This window comes from Mugil cephalus, chromosome 13 (assembly GCF_022458985.1).
Source record: "Mugil cephalus isolate CIBA_MC_2020 chromosome 13, CIBA_Mcephalus_1.1, whole genome shotgun sequence".
In the NCBI taxonomy this organism is placed as follows: domain Eukaryota; kingdom Metazoa; phylum Chordata; class Actinopteri; order Mugiliformes; family Mugilidae; genus Mugil; species Mugil cephalus.
This window is the reverse complement of record NC_061782.1, coordinates 17738322-17751192: the sequence shown is the minus strand read 5'-3', so window position 1 is coordinate 17751192 and position 12871 is coordinate 17738322. Positions and strand designations below refer to the sequence as shown.

The window sequence follows — 12871 nt, the reverse complement described above, 5'->3', positions numbered from 1 at the left end:
CATATTTAATTATATGGGGATCGTTCCACTGCTGTTCACTATATTTTACACGTAGCTGCATATTTATAGCTTTTATTTTATTTAGCAAGCAACAGCTCTCACTGTCTTTTTCATGACCTTCATGCAGGTGTGTTGACATATTGGAACTGTCGGAAAATGACGACCTCTTGACCTTCCATCACAACACCCTCCTCCTGTACTGCTCTCTGTGCGCCCTTGGCAACACCAGAGTTTGCCATGCCCTGTGCACTTACGTGGACCAGTCCCAGGTCTTATATGCTATTCAGAATCCTCACCTTCCCGGCCCGCTTCGCTCTGTGTTTTATCAGCTGCTCATTCAGGTGCCTGCTTATTGGGTTTCAATATTTTTATTTTTTTTTTGGATTTACAAATGAATAGTGAAAGGTTGGTCTTTGGAGATTAAATCATTTTTTTCCTTTTGTTTTTCTAGGTTTACCTCAGCAGCCACACCACTGCTTGTCTCATGATGAACAATGAATACATTGTTCCTATGACGGACCAAACCAGAGAAATCTCCCTTTATCCCAGGCCTATTACTGGTGTTAATGGAGGAAATGGTCAACCCCCCGAAGGGATTCCCAGTCCCGGCCGTAGCACGTCCCTTAAACCGCAGATGCATTGTGCATCTCCTTGTTTTGTCAGGGGTGAAGGGATGGAAGGAGATGACCCAGTTGAAATAGCTTGCGCAGACAGCCCAGAAATCCCTCTGGACGTACTGAAGACTCTGACTGTGGATATGCTGGCTGCTGGAGTTGGGGCTGTGGGCCAGGCAGTGAGGGATCCTGCAGGAGGCAATATTGAGCTTTTTCTTGTTCCTCTGTTGAGACTCTTCTTTAGTCTTTTGGTTATGGGGGTATTTGGGGATGAGGACCTTGGGACGGTTCTTCGACTGATGGAGCCAGGCGTGTTCTCCACCGATGCCGAAACCCACAAGGAGGAAGACGAGGAAGCCAGTGATGATGAAAAGGAATGCAAAAAAGGATGCATCAAAGAAGACACTATTCAACAAGGACTTCTTCAAATGAAGCTTCCAGAAGCTGTCAAACTTGAGGTGGATGAACTGACTGAAGCGATTTACATGTTTCTCTTTCTTCTCCTTAAATTGCATGTTATTTTGTATTTGTTCTGAATGATACATGGTTAGATTGTATATGACTTTAACAATGCACGAATCACGTTTTGCTAACGTCTCTTCCCAGCTCTGCCATCTGCTGTCGTACCTGTGTGACTGCCAGGTGCGCCACAGGGTGGAAGCTCTGGTTGCCTTCTCCGACAACTTTGTGGGGCAGCTGCAGGAAGACCAACGCTTCCGCTACAACCAGGTCATGCAGGCTCTCAACATGTCCGCCGCACTGACTGCCCGCAAGACCAAGGAGTTCCGCTTGCCTCCACAGGAGCAGGTCAAATTGACTTCAAACACGGTGGAATTTGTTACAAGATGTACTGAGCCATTAGGATTCACAGTGTGCTTTTGTGTTACCAATGTCTAAAGATCAATATGCTGCTGAGCTTCAGAGAGGATGAAGACTGTTGTCCATGTCCAGAGGAAATCCAACGGCTTCTGCACAGCTTCCACCACCTCCTCAACACACACTGCGGTTAGAAGTCTACTCGTCTTTGACGTGTTCACCATCCATTTTCATTGAGCCAGGGAACTATTTAAATAAAACAAAGAGACTGCGAAGGTACTTACCATAATTGCTGCTGAGGAAATCTAATCTTATTTTGCTCTCATTGTGCAGGCATTCAAGTGGACAGTGACTCGGAGGATGAAGAGGATTCGGAGATGTCTGTGAAAGAGCGACTTTTCAGTCTAGCGGCGAGAGTCATTGGACTTAATAAGATACCTAATGAACTAGAGGATGGTAGATCACACAGTTCCAGTAAGAGCCAGTGGTTTTATCTCTGCAGTTGCGTTTCATCACTTTTACATGTCTTATGATTCTCCTGCTCTTGGGATCACCCAGTACATGTGTAGCTCAGGATGAAAAGCAGTTTTTTAAAGATGATGATAGCAAACTTTTCTTGCTATGTCTCAAATCTTTTATTTTTTTATTTATTTTTTCTTCTTTAGAGTCCCTCAAAAAGCTGATTTCTGAAACAATGGTGCGCTGGGCTCAAGAGAGTGACATGAAGGACCCTCACCTAGTTAGGGCCATCTTCTCCTTACTCCACCGCCAGTATCAAGGCCTCTCGGGGCAAATGGAAGGACCCCTCAGCAAGGCCTACACAATCAGCCAGGCTTCAGTGGAGGACACCATGGCTCTGCTGTCGTCCCTCGGCCAAATCCGCTCTCTCCTCAGTGTCCGTATGGGCAAAGAAGAAGAGCGACTGATGATCAGAAGACTGGGGTAAGGAGAGATTATCAGTTTAATTGGTTTCTTGTTTTGAATATCAACTAATTTCTAACACGTAATTTTAGGTGTTTCTGGTGAGGAAGTATTTTTTTTCTTTGTTACAGAGACATCATGAATAACAAAGTTTTCTACCAACACCCCAACCTAATGAGGGCATTGGGGATGCATGAGACCGTGATGGAAGTGATGGTCAATGTTCTAGGAGAAGGACAATCGAAGGTGAGAAATAAGTTAACATTTATATTTATGACATGTAAAAAAAAAAAAAAAAAAACATCCCCAACTGTTCAAAAATAATTTCCTTACTTGGTTTGAGGATTTTCTTTATATCTGTGCTCAAATTTGCTTTTATCAGGAGATTACGTTTCCCAAGATGGTTGCCAGTTGCTGTCGATTCCTGTGTTACTTTTGCCGCATCAGCCGTCACAATCAGGGAGCCCTGTTTGACCACCTCAGCTACTTATTGGAAAACAGCAGTGTTGGCTTAGGTAACAGCTCTTCTACGTGTCAGTGCTGACAGAAACTTTTGTTGCATACACAAGTCTAATTTAGGACTGTAATAACTTTGTGAAGTTGCTGTATGTATCTTCCTCCCTTAGCTTCTCCGTCGATGCGTGGGGCCACTCCTCTAGATGTGGCAGCAGCCTCTGTTATGGATAATAACGAACTGGCCTTAGCTCTGAGGGAACCTGACTTAGAGAAGGTGAGAGTACACTGGAAGTCTTCTGTGAACATTTGATTGATTTCCTCTTGGCAGTTGCACCAAGTAATACAGAAAGAGAAGTCACAATGGTCATCAAGTCAAACAGGCCTAACAAGGCAAAAACACCAGAACTTAAAAAGAAGAAAAATAAGTTTCTCTTTGCTGTATTATCCGTACAGTAGCTATGGTAACCACGTTTCTTGTAATCAAATCTTTATCCAGGTGGTTCAGTACCTTGCTGGCTGTGGTCTCCAGAGCTGCCCCATGTTGGTGGCCAAAGGCTATTCTGATATTGGATGGAACCCTGTGGAGGGCGAGCGGTACCTGGATTTCCTGCGTTTTGCCGTCTTCTGCAATGGTTCGAGCCTCTATGTCTATTTTAGCATTAGTTTAGTTGAGTCACTCTTTTGCACCAATCAGGCATAACATTATGACCCCTGACAGGAGAAGGAAATAACACTGAGCACCTTGCGACAATTCAATTCTGCTGGGAAACATTTGGACCTGGCATTTGTGTGGATGTTACTTAGACATGTATCACACACCTAGACCAGACCAGACCAGACCAGACACCCCCACCCCATAGCAGTGACACTCATTGATGTCAGCAGCCATCCCCAGCAGGATGCAGCTTGACACAGACACACACCCACAAAAACGGTTTAGGACACTGGAACAATCCACTAAACCACTAACAATATTGTGTTGCTAGACACCAGAGGACACCCTCAGAAGGTCCATGTCCATTTTCTGATGAGTCACAACTGTTTACGAGGCACAAGGGAGACATACACAATATTAGAAAGGCGGTCATAGTGTTGTGGTGATCAGTGTAGTTTGTGATTGTAATTAAAAAAGACAGCCTTAAGCTTCTAACTTTTAGTTTCTAAATATGTTCTTTATTTATTTATTAGTTTATACTTTTTATTGTAAGTATTTGACTGAGGTCACAGTCTGTGACCTCAGTTTTTTTTTTCCTACACTGCTAGAAACAGTATCTGCAAAATACAAAGTTTAAAGAAGGCACAAAAGGCTGCATCATTTCATGCTTCCGATTAAAGTAAGCTATTTGCAATAGAGGTAATTCACTCAGCAATTGATTTCCCTGACTCTGAAGCTGTGGCCAAAAGTCATCTGTTCAAATAGCCCTTGAGGGTGTTGACGGTTCAGTCAAATGGCTTCGGCTTTCCAGGCCTCATGCCTCTCTGTAGTTTCACCTTCACGTCTTCCCTTTACGTTCATACCTATATTAATCTAGATTATATAATGTTTAATGTCTTCTCTAAAGCTTCCACCACAATGTCATCCGCTCCGTGGGTGGTGTCTCTCTAACTTTATCACAGGTGAGAGTGTAGAGGAGAACGCTTACGTGGTGCTGAGGCTGCTGATTCGCCGGCCTGAGTGTTTTGGCCCTGCGCTGCGAGGCGATGAAGGAAACGGTCTCCTAGCAGCCATGGAGGAAGCCATCAGGATCTCTGAGGACCCTTCTATGGATGGGCCTTGCACAACTTACCAGTCCAACAGAACACTGTCAGTTTATAAACTGGTTTATAGTGTTAGTCACTGTGCACACACACACACACACACACACAATGTCCTATGTGTGGAAAGGGTATAGTGGTGAGATGAGCAGCTTTATCACCTACTTACTTAAAATTCCCCAGGGATTTCTCCCCAGTCGCAGACAAGCTTTTGACTGGTATGATTGTTTCCTGTAACAGAGATGTTGTCCAGGACAGTGATGATGACCTCATTCACATGGGGCACGCCATCATGACCTTCTACTCGGCCCTTATTGATTTGCTGGGGCGCTGTGCTCCAGAAATGCACGTGAGTGCTCCTCCAACCTTCAGCAGTCCTTCCAAGTCAATATTCACTGATGTCTCGAATCGTAAAAGCTAATGGAGAGAGTCTGCACACTGCTCTGTAAGGGATAAATAGCATTTTAGATGCTGTATTAATATAGAAAGAGGGAACTCTGTATCTGTATGAACGTATATGTTTAAAAAGCTCAAAACTCTTCAATGCTTTCGCTTGTGGCCTAATTAATTTACCTAACTTCTAGTTAACAAAACTAATTACGCAACATACATCTTGTACAAAAAGTATACCGCGGTGCTACAGTTTTGAGTTACCACAAGCCTTGTTTAGAATTTATGTACTGCGTTGTTCTTTGCTGTTTTTACTGGCCAGTCTATTCTCAGATCTTAATGTATCTGAAGTAAACCAAGGTTGGTCGATATGTTTGTTTGGCTTCACTGTTTGTAGTGAATATGCAGTTTAAGCCTGGAAAACCTCCTCCATGATCCATACAAGTAGCAGTTTACACTGCACCGGCCTCAGTTGGAGTGGCAAGCATCCCTTTCATCAGTTTAAGACAAAACAGGACGGTTTCCTGCAAAATGCAGTGCAAAATGTATTGAACCGAAACAAAAGCTTGAGAATAAATATGTGGTGGTTAAACTCCGCTGAGAGGCGACAGCGTTGAGTGGAGTCCCAGGTAAAGCTGGAGAATTGCAATAACTTTAAAGATCAATGACTTTGGAATGATTGTTTGGGAGATGGAGGGCAAACAAATCAGTAGCACACAGTACTGATGATAAAACTCACTGGAAGTTCTATCAAGGAGATCTGATTGTTGTTGTTCCTCCACAGTCAATTCCGCTGTTAAAATCCCCTCAAAGTGCTTCACTCCAAATGTATTGCAGGATTTAAAAGATGATCAAACAACAAATAAATTAGATACAAGTAAAGTCACTTTAAATTTAGATGAAAGACTGACAAAAAAAACCCTTGAAGAGCTAATACGCAGAATTTCAGTTAACAGGTCAGAAAAGCAAAATGGCCACAGCTCAAAATAAGGAAGATTATCCACATATATAATTACCATACATCAGTACATCAGATACAATACAATTCAGTGTCTCTGTCTAACGTTGTTATTATAAACTTGTGAATTACTAAACGATGTAATTTTTTTTTTTTTTTGTGAATGATTTTCTAGTTGATTCAAGGGGGCAAAGGAGAAGCCATCCGCATCAGGGCCATTCTGAGGTCACTCATCCCCATCCAGGATCTTGAGGGAGTCATCAGCATCTCCTTTCAAATCCCTTCAGTGTCTAAAGGTCAAAGGGGCCAAATCATCCAATCTGACATCACTGCAGCTAATTGAGTTCGTATTAAGCCGCTGCCTGCTGCGGCTTTTTATTAGTCATTAGACGTCAAAGCTCCCGTCCACGATAACTGTGGCCGCTGTGGAACCGCGGTAAAGTCTGGATGAGGTCACTCGCTCACAACCGCGCTGACGAGAACAGAGATTAGACACGAGGGGATCCTCCTGCATCGAGACAGGGATCCATCGTACATGTTACATAATGAAGATCTATAAGACATTCTGACTTCTCTTTTTTTTATGTTATTTTTGCTTTATTTATCCAGATGGTGTGTTGGTTGAGCCCGACTTATCCACAGTGTTCTGCCCAGACCACAAGGCGGCGATGGTTCTGTTCCTGGATCGAGTTTATGGCATCGAGAACCAGAGTTTTCTTCTCCACCTCCTAGAAGTTGGCTTCCTGCCAGACCTCCAGGCTGCCGTTTCTCTAGACACGGTGAGCAGAGAACAAAAGAACCCAACCTTTAATGACAATAATAATAATAACCTTTACTCCAGCTTCAACATGACCACACCGTAGCATTTCTGTGATCGTTAAAAACCTTCTCATAATGATACTGTAAATTAATACAGCATATTTGAGGGGCAAATTTGAGCGGGTTGTCCACGAACCGAAGGGTTAGCAGTTCAGTACCCACCGTGGACTGTCCTTGAAGACACTGAACCCCCAGTCGCTCCCAGTGTGCGGTACTGGTGTGTGAATGTGTGTGCTTTTGCCTGAGCAAATGGGTGGATGTGTCTCTGTCTGTAAAAGCGTTTCGAATACCAATAGGTAGAAAAGTACTACATAAAAGCATTTACCATTTACCATATATACCTGCTTCTTCAATCTCTCGCTTGGCTCCTCTGAGTTAATTGGACTGTGTGTAAGTGTAACTTCACATTTCCATCACAGGCTGACTTGGGATCCACTGATATGGCCCTGGCCCTCAACAGATACCTGTGCACAGCTGTTCTTCCACTTCTCACCAAATGTTCAGCCCTCTTCAACGATTTAAAGGATCATACCCTGCTGGTTGATTCTCTCATCCAGGCAATCTACCGCCTCTCGAGGACTCTGAGCTTGACCAAGGCACAGAGAGACACTACTGAAGATTGTTTGTTGGCTTTGAGCAGGTAGGGACTTAAAAGAGTGCAATGGAACGGCGGACAGCGTCGGGATTCTCTGTCCTCTGTGCCGTCATTGTAAAGGCATGTTGCTGTTTCCTGCAGATAGGGTGAGGACGGCTGCCGTTAAATTGTGTTTTATTAGGATATTACGTAGCACTCCACTGATTCCGAGTCCAGTTCCTAATCCTCTTATTGTATCCTTTTGAATTCTTTATATATGTATTTTCTTACTTAGAAAAATGTCATGTTTCTCACGTCATTCAGTGCAGTAACAAAACCAAATTCATGTGTTTCATGTAATAAAAGACGTAATATGGAGATAAACTCATAGATCTGTAAACAATCACACAATAATGCAAAACACAGAGGATCCAAGTACTCGCGCTTCTTAAGTTGTGAAATATTTTGGATGGTACATATTTAAAAGGCTGTGTCATTCTCTATCTTGTCTTCTCTGTCCTCTTATGGCATCGTAGAACATTTCACTAAGCATTTCACTGTGTTTCTTATGTCTTTGTCCTCTGTGATCTGCTCTTCATCAGATCTTGGCAAAAAACAACATATTACTAACTGATCCGTGAACAACAGAGCACCAATTATCTCCCTCATTATCATTAATGAATAACTGTGACTTCTCTTTTCCAAATTTATTTTTTATATATATATAATTGACTCGTGTTAACAAATGAATTAACACACTGCCTATGGCAGATTCTTGTGAGATGAGACATCATTCATTCTGCGTCTGCTCGCGTGACTAACTCCGAACATCATCGGTGTCCTCAGTAAACTCCAGCCGTCTATGATGCAGCCTCTCCTTCGCCGGCTGGTCTTTGACGTTCCCCATCTCTCAGACCACAGCCAAATGCCGCTGAAGGTGAACACATACACGGTTTAAATACAGTATTCTGTATATGTGAAAATGTGTTGGTACGCCAAGTTAAGATGATTCGTTTTGTCATTGCTTTCATTTTGCCAGCTCTTGACCAGTCACTACGAGCAGAGGTGGAAGTACTACTCCCAAGTCGGTGGGCATGGAGACCAGGGTTTGGCCTCTGAAGAGGAACTCCACCTTTCTAGAAAGTTGTTCTGGGGGGTATTTAAGGCCCTAGCAAAGAAGGTGAACCGTGCCTTACACCCGTGTCAATTTCAATATGACATTCAAAGGATTTAAAGTTAGAATAACATTTTTCTGAATCGCCAACAAGTGGAAAAAAACCACATTTGTTTCCCTGACGGTAATCCTTCTATTGATTTATCGCCTTCCTTTTCTTTTTCCGTCCTCTTCAAAGTCTATTTCAGGAGGAACGGCATAATGCGTTTGTGATGTCCTTCTTTAGTGAACGTACGTGGAGGGAGATGTAGCGCGCTCGAGATGAAGTGTTATTCCTTCACATCCTCCCACTCTTTAAAAGGCCTGTTGGCAATGCGAGAGACGTAATCAATAACTAAATCTTCCCCCCGTTCCAAAATATTTCTGACAGACACTTTTCTGAGTGATTCGGAACGCGGGGAAACATCAAAGAAACGAGTTCACGAGGTCATTTCAGGCGCACATGTGGCTCACATCAAACGGTGTCTGACTGAACCCAGAGTCAGGACGGAACGGAAAGGATCATACACTACAATTTAATGTACATGTACGGTAGCTCTGGCTATCTCTGCTTTTGACTGTACTTGTATTGAACCAAAGGTAGAAACGTGCTTAAATCAAATTGTTTTTGAATCAAATTGCTTTTACATCTGTGCAAAAAGACCATTTTCCTTTTGTTAAAAGTCATGTGAAGTGGAACATTTTCTTTTATTCACAGATTAATTCTAGTTGAAGAAATAAGATTTTATGACCAATTAATGGCTGTGTTGCCTTGTAGGCATCCAAAGTAACTAAATCAAAGTGATTCACTTCTTAGATTAAATAAATAGTAGTTAAATAACTCATAACTTAATTAAATAACTAGTGTTCTTAATTTTTTTTTTTATATATATATATAGAGTAAAATACCAGATCTGCAAAATGCCAAAATTGGTTCAGGGTGATTGTAAGAAATCTAACCAGCTTCCTATAAGTGTGTGCTATAGTGTAACCTCTACTATCGTCCATAGCTGTTCACTGCCCCGTCTTAACACATTTGTGAAGTAACCCCAGTCAAGCTAGACAAATTTCATCCAGGTCATGTTTTATCTAAAATGAGTCTCAAACTAAAGCGAGATAACTGACAGAGCCACTTGTCGTGAGTCATGAAATGTCTCCAAGAAACTTGAACAAGTCCAGATGCTTATTTTAGCCCTGATTTCGATGTGTCCGACCTCACCCTCATCTCCTGATGTACCCTTTCTCCTTTCTTGATCTTTGAAATCTCTTCAAAAAGTTCCAAACTTTCTTCTGTCTGCATTTGAACTTTTCTCACGTTTTACCATCTTCCGTCTTCCACAGTCTCAACCTGTCCTGTGCTCTCTCTCTCTCTCTCTATGTCCCTTGATGCTTCATTACCAATAACCCCCTCTGCCTCCACCTCTGTAGCCCTGTACGCCTCAGTTGTTCAGGCTGTCTGTGCAGTGCCTGGCTGCAGTGGCCAGGGCTCTGCCACCTGACCACATGGACTCGAGCTGTTCGTCTCAGATGGAGAGAATAACCTCCATGGAAGCAGACGGACACTTTGACCCCCAACCCGTAGATACCTCCAAGTAAGATGCACTGAAATGCAGTGCAACGTGTAAATCTTAAATCTCGTCTGCTTACGGTAAAGTGTGAGCTCTAACTCTGGCACTAAGTGTTAGTTTTCAGTGTGAACAAGTGTTATCTTGCTTAAAGATAATTTAATAATGGTCTGTTATCTCTTCCTTATCGCGCTAGTGTGTCAGTGCCAGAAAGAATGGAGTTTGTAGTGAACAAGTATGCAGAGCACACTCATGAGAAGTGGTCGCTGGACAAGGTAATATCTCAATAATAATAATAATAATAATAATTCAGTTGTGAACGAGATGTCACATTTGATATTTGACATATTCCTGGTCTGGACGGAAGCCCCTGAATTTCTAAGATGAAATTATCTCGCTCTCAAAACATCTGTCTGCGCTGTGCGCCTGAGATAATGTGTTGACGTCTGCATTTCTTTCTGAGCCACGGTTTTTCAGCGAATCCGTGTTATCTCTGTCAGTTCGCCAACGGCTGGGTTCACGGGGAGCAGCTGTGCGAGAACACCAAGGTTCATCCTCTCCTCAAGCCATACAGGGCTTTGGCTGAGAAGGTAGACTGACAAGCCACTTTCCTAATGTGTGTGTACAAGTGTAGCTCGGCATTGAGAGCAGCGAACTGACATACCTCAGAGGCACCTACATACCAAATGTGGTATATGTGTGATATAAAAGATTAAAATGCTGAGATTTGCGGGTTTTTGAGTTATCGCCCCGTTGCCTTCATTACCAAACTTGCCGCGTGGAGACGGCAAGTTTATGAAATATCAAAATAGTTCAAGCGCGTTTTGTTTTTGCGCTTTCTTTGGATGACCTGCGGAGTTCAGTCTTACATGAGGGATTATATATTTGTGGGTCTTCCAGGAGAAGGAGGCGTACCGCTGGGCCATCAAACAGACTATTAAGAGCATGCTGGCCTTTGGCTGGACCGTGGAGAGGACCAAAGAAGGAGATGCGTTTGGCATGCACGCCTGTACACACAGGGTGTCTCAGTCTGGACAGGTACATTTACTCGTGCGCCCCATTCACTTTGTCTCAGGGCGTTAAATAAATAAATAAATAAATAAATTGAGTTATCAGACGTCTTCTGTCTGTTGTAGCTGTCATTTGAAGGAGCATCGACATTCAGCCCTAAAACTATGGACATGAGCAACATCACTTTATCATGGGACCAGTGTGTAAGTAATGAAATCAGAATTCCTTCATGCAGTATTAAATAAACTTGTTTTTGGACCTGTGGTAATGATACTGACCTTGACCTTGTGCAAGTTTGTTATTTGTGTTTCTTTTCCTATCAGGCCATGGCTGAACAGTTGGCTGAAAACTACCACAACGCATGGGCTAAGAAGAAAAAAGCTGAACTCGACACTAAAGGTCTCCTCTATTCTCCAACATGTTATAATAACAGCTTAAGTAACAGCTAACAAAACTGCTATGCATTTCTCCCGTTTTGTTCCCAGGAGGGGGAGGCCACTCGATGCTTGTACCCTATGATACCCTGAGCACCAAAGAGAAGACCAAATTCAGAGAACGAGCCCAGGACATCCTCAAGTTCCTTCTGCTCAACGGGTACACTGTGTGGAGGTGAGCGCGCAAGAAGCTTATGAAAGGTGATGTGAAATACACTAAGCTTTCACAACAGCACGCAGTATCCTCTGGTATAGTTGGTCAGGGCTTCATCCTGCAGCGAGATAATGACCCAAAACTTTAGTCCCAGCTATTGAAAACACAGAGTGGACACAGTGTCTAGACTTGAACCCCGTGGAGCTAATTCGTGATGAACTGGACAGGAGAGTGAAAGCAAAGCACGCTACAAGTGCTCCACATTTCTGGGAACTTCTGCAACAAAATTGATTTCCAGTTTAGAAAGAAAGAGTTAATCAGTTAATGATGGTCACTTCGATGAGCCCAAAGTTTAGAATATATTTTGGGCAATATATTAATTCCATGATATATGTGTATATATATATTTTAACTTCAGTTGTTTATTTTAGACATTAAACTGCATAAATTTCAATAAAAGATAAATAAATATTGAAGTGTTCTAACACTTTTTACTCTTAGCTGTAGTTTAGATGGAAAGCAATAAGGTGTCCCGTGTTTATGCCACAGAAGTATTTCTATCTTAACACTGCTCAGAAGGCATCACAACCCACAGTCTTTCTCCTACAGGTCAATCCCTGAAATACATCACAGTTGGTCCTGCTGCGACATTGCTTAGAGATTTTGTCACTGAAATCCAGTCAATAAACGTTTGCATCTAATATTTAAATGTGGAGTTTATTGTATTGTTAAGCCCTCGTGTTATATCAATCCTGTTTGATTTCGCTTCATCTGCAGGGATCGGAAGACGGTGGAGACGGACTTCCCAGCCATGGCCAGCAGCTTCGGTTACACCCTGCTTCAGCGGCTGCTGTCTCACACCGACGAGGCTCAAGAGGACATGTTGCAGCTTGGTAATAATGTCAAGACCAGAAAAGATAACGGATACAAACTTTTGCAGCGCATGCCGCAAATGTTCGACCACCTTTGGTAATATTGTAAGGTTATCTACAAGTAAACCTTGGATCTTTACGGGTCCTTCAATTAACCACAAAGTGCAGCCTCTTGAATGTACACTCACAAGTCTGCCTCAGGGTGGTTTCATTATGCCTTCAGGCCTTCAATGGCCGTGGCCGGAATTTGTCCAATTCTCTTGAAAGCACCATGTCAGGCACGCCTGAGGGGACTGCGTTCAGATTTACCACAAACTTTCATAAGTACGACAACATTTTACACAAATGTCTAATAGGATGAGATAATAGAGGGGTGTCC

At 42.8% G+C, this 12871-nt stretch overlaps 1 protein-coding gene across 2 annotated transcripts in view; it reads left to right on the top strand.

The window, feature by feature from the left end:
- ryr2b (ryanodine receptor 2b (cardiac)) overlaps nucleotides 1-12871 on the top strand; it is a 71072-nt gene that overhangs the window by 23829 nt on the left and 34372 nt on the right. For both annotated transcript variants that reach the window (XM_047603233.1, XM_047603232.1), the window contains exons 36-60: nucleotides 128-341; nucleotides 452-1072; nucleotides 1221-1421; nucleotides 1514-1619; nucleotides 1764-1904; nucleotides 2096-2372; nucleotides 2483-2597; nucleotides 2734-2866; nucleotides 2978-3081; nucleotides 3304-3439; nucleotides 4425-4611; nucleotides 4803-4911; nucleotides 6086-6206; nucleotides 6520-6689; nucleotides 7149-7369; nucleotides 8150-8240; nucleotides 8343-8483; nucleotides 9885-10048; nucleotides 10218-10296; nucleotides 10522-10611; nucleotides 10922-11059; nucleotides 11158-11235; nucleotides 11356-11431; nucleotides 11518-11641; nucleotides 12398-12513. In XM_047603233.1, coding sequence (XP_047459189.1) covers nucleotides 128-341; nucleotides 452-1072; nucleotides 1221-1421; nucleotides 1514-1619; nucleotides 1764-1904; nucleotides 2096-2372; nucleotides 2483-2597; nucleotides 2734-2866; nucleotides 2978-3081; nucleotides 3304-3439; nucleotides 4425-4611; nucleotides 4803-4911; nucleotides 6086-6206; nucleotides 6520-6689; nucleotides 7149-7369; nucleotides 8150-8240; nucleotides 8343-8483; nucleotides 9885-10048; nucleotides 10218-10296; nucleotides 10522-10611; nucleotides 10922-11059; nucleotides 11158-11235; nucleotides 11356-11431; nucleotides 11518-11641; nucleotides 12398-12513 — 3953 coding nt within the window. The remainder of the gene's footprint in view (nucleotides 1-127; nucleotides 342-451; nucleotides 1073-1220; nucleotides 1422-1513; nucleotides 1620-1763; nucleotides 1905-2095; nucleotides 2373-2482; nucleotides 2598-2733; nucleotides 2867-2977; nucleotides 3082-3303; nucleotides 3440-4424; nucleotides 4612-4802; nucleotides 4912-6085; nucleotides 6207-6519; nucleotides 6690-7148; nucleotides 7370-8149; nucleotides 8241-8342; nucleotides 8484-9884; nucleotides 10049-10217; nucleotides 10297-10521; nucleotides 10612-10921; nucleotides 11060-11157; nucleotides 11236-11355; nucleotides 11432-11517; nucleotides 11642-12397; nucleotides 12514-12871) is intronic.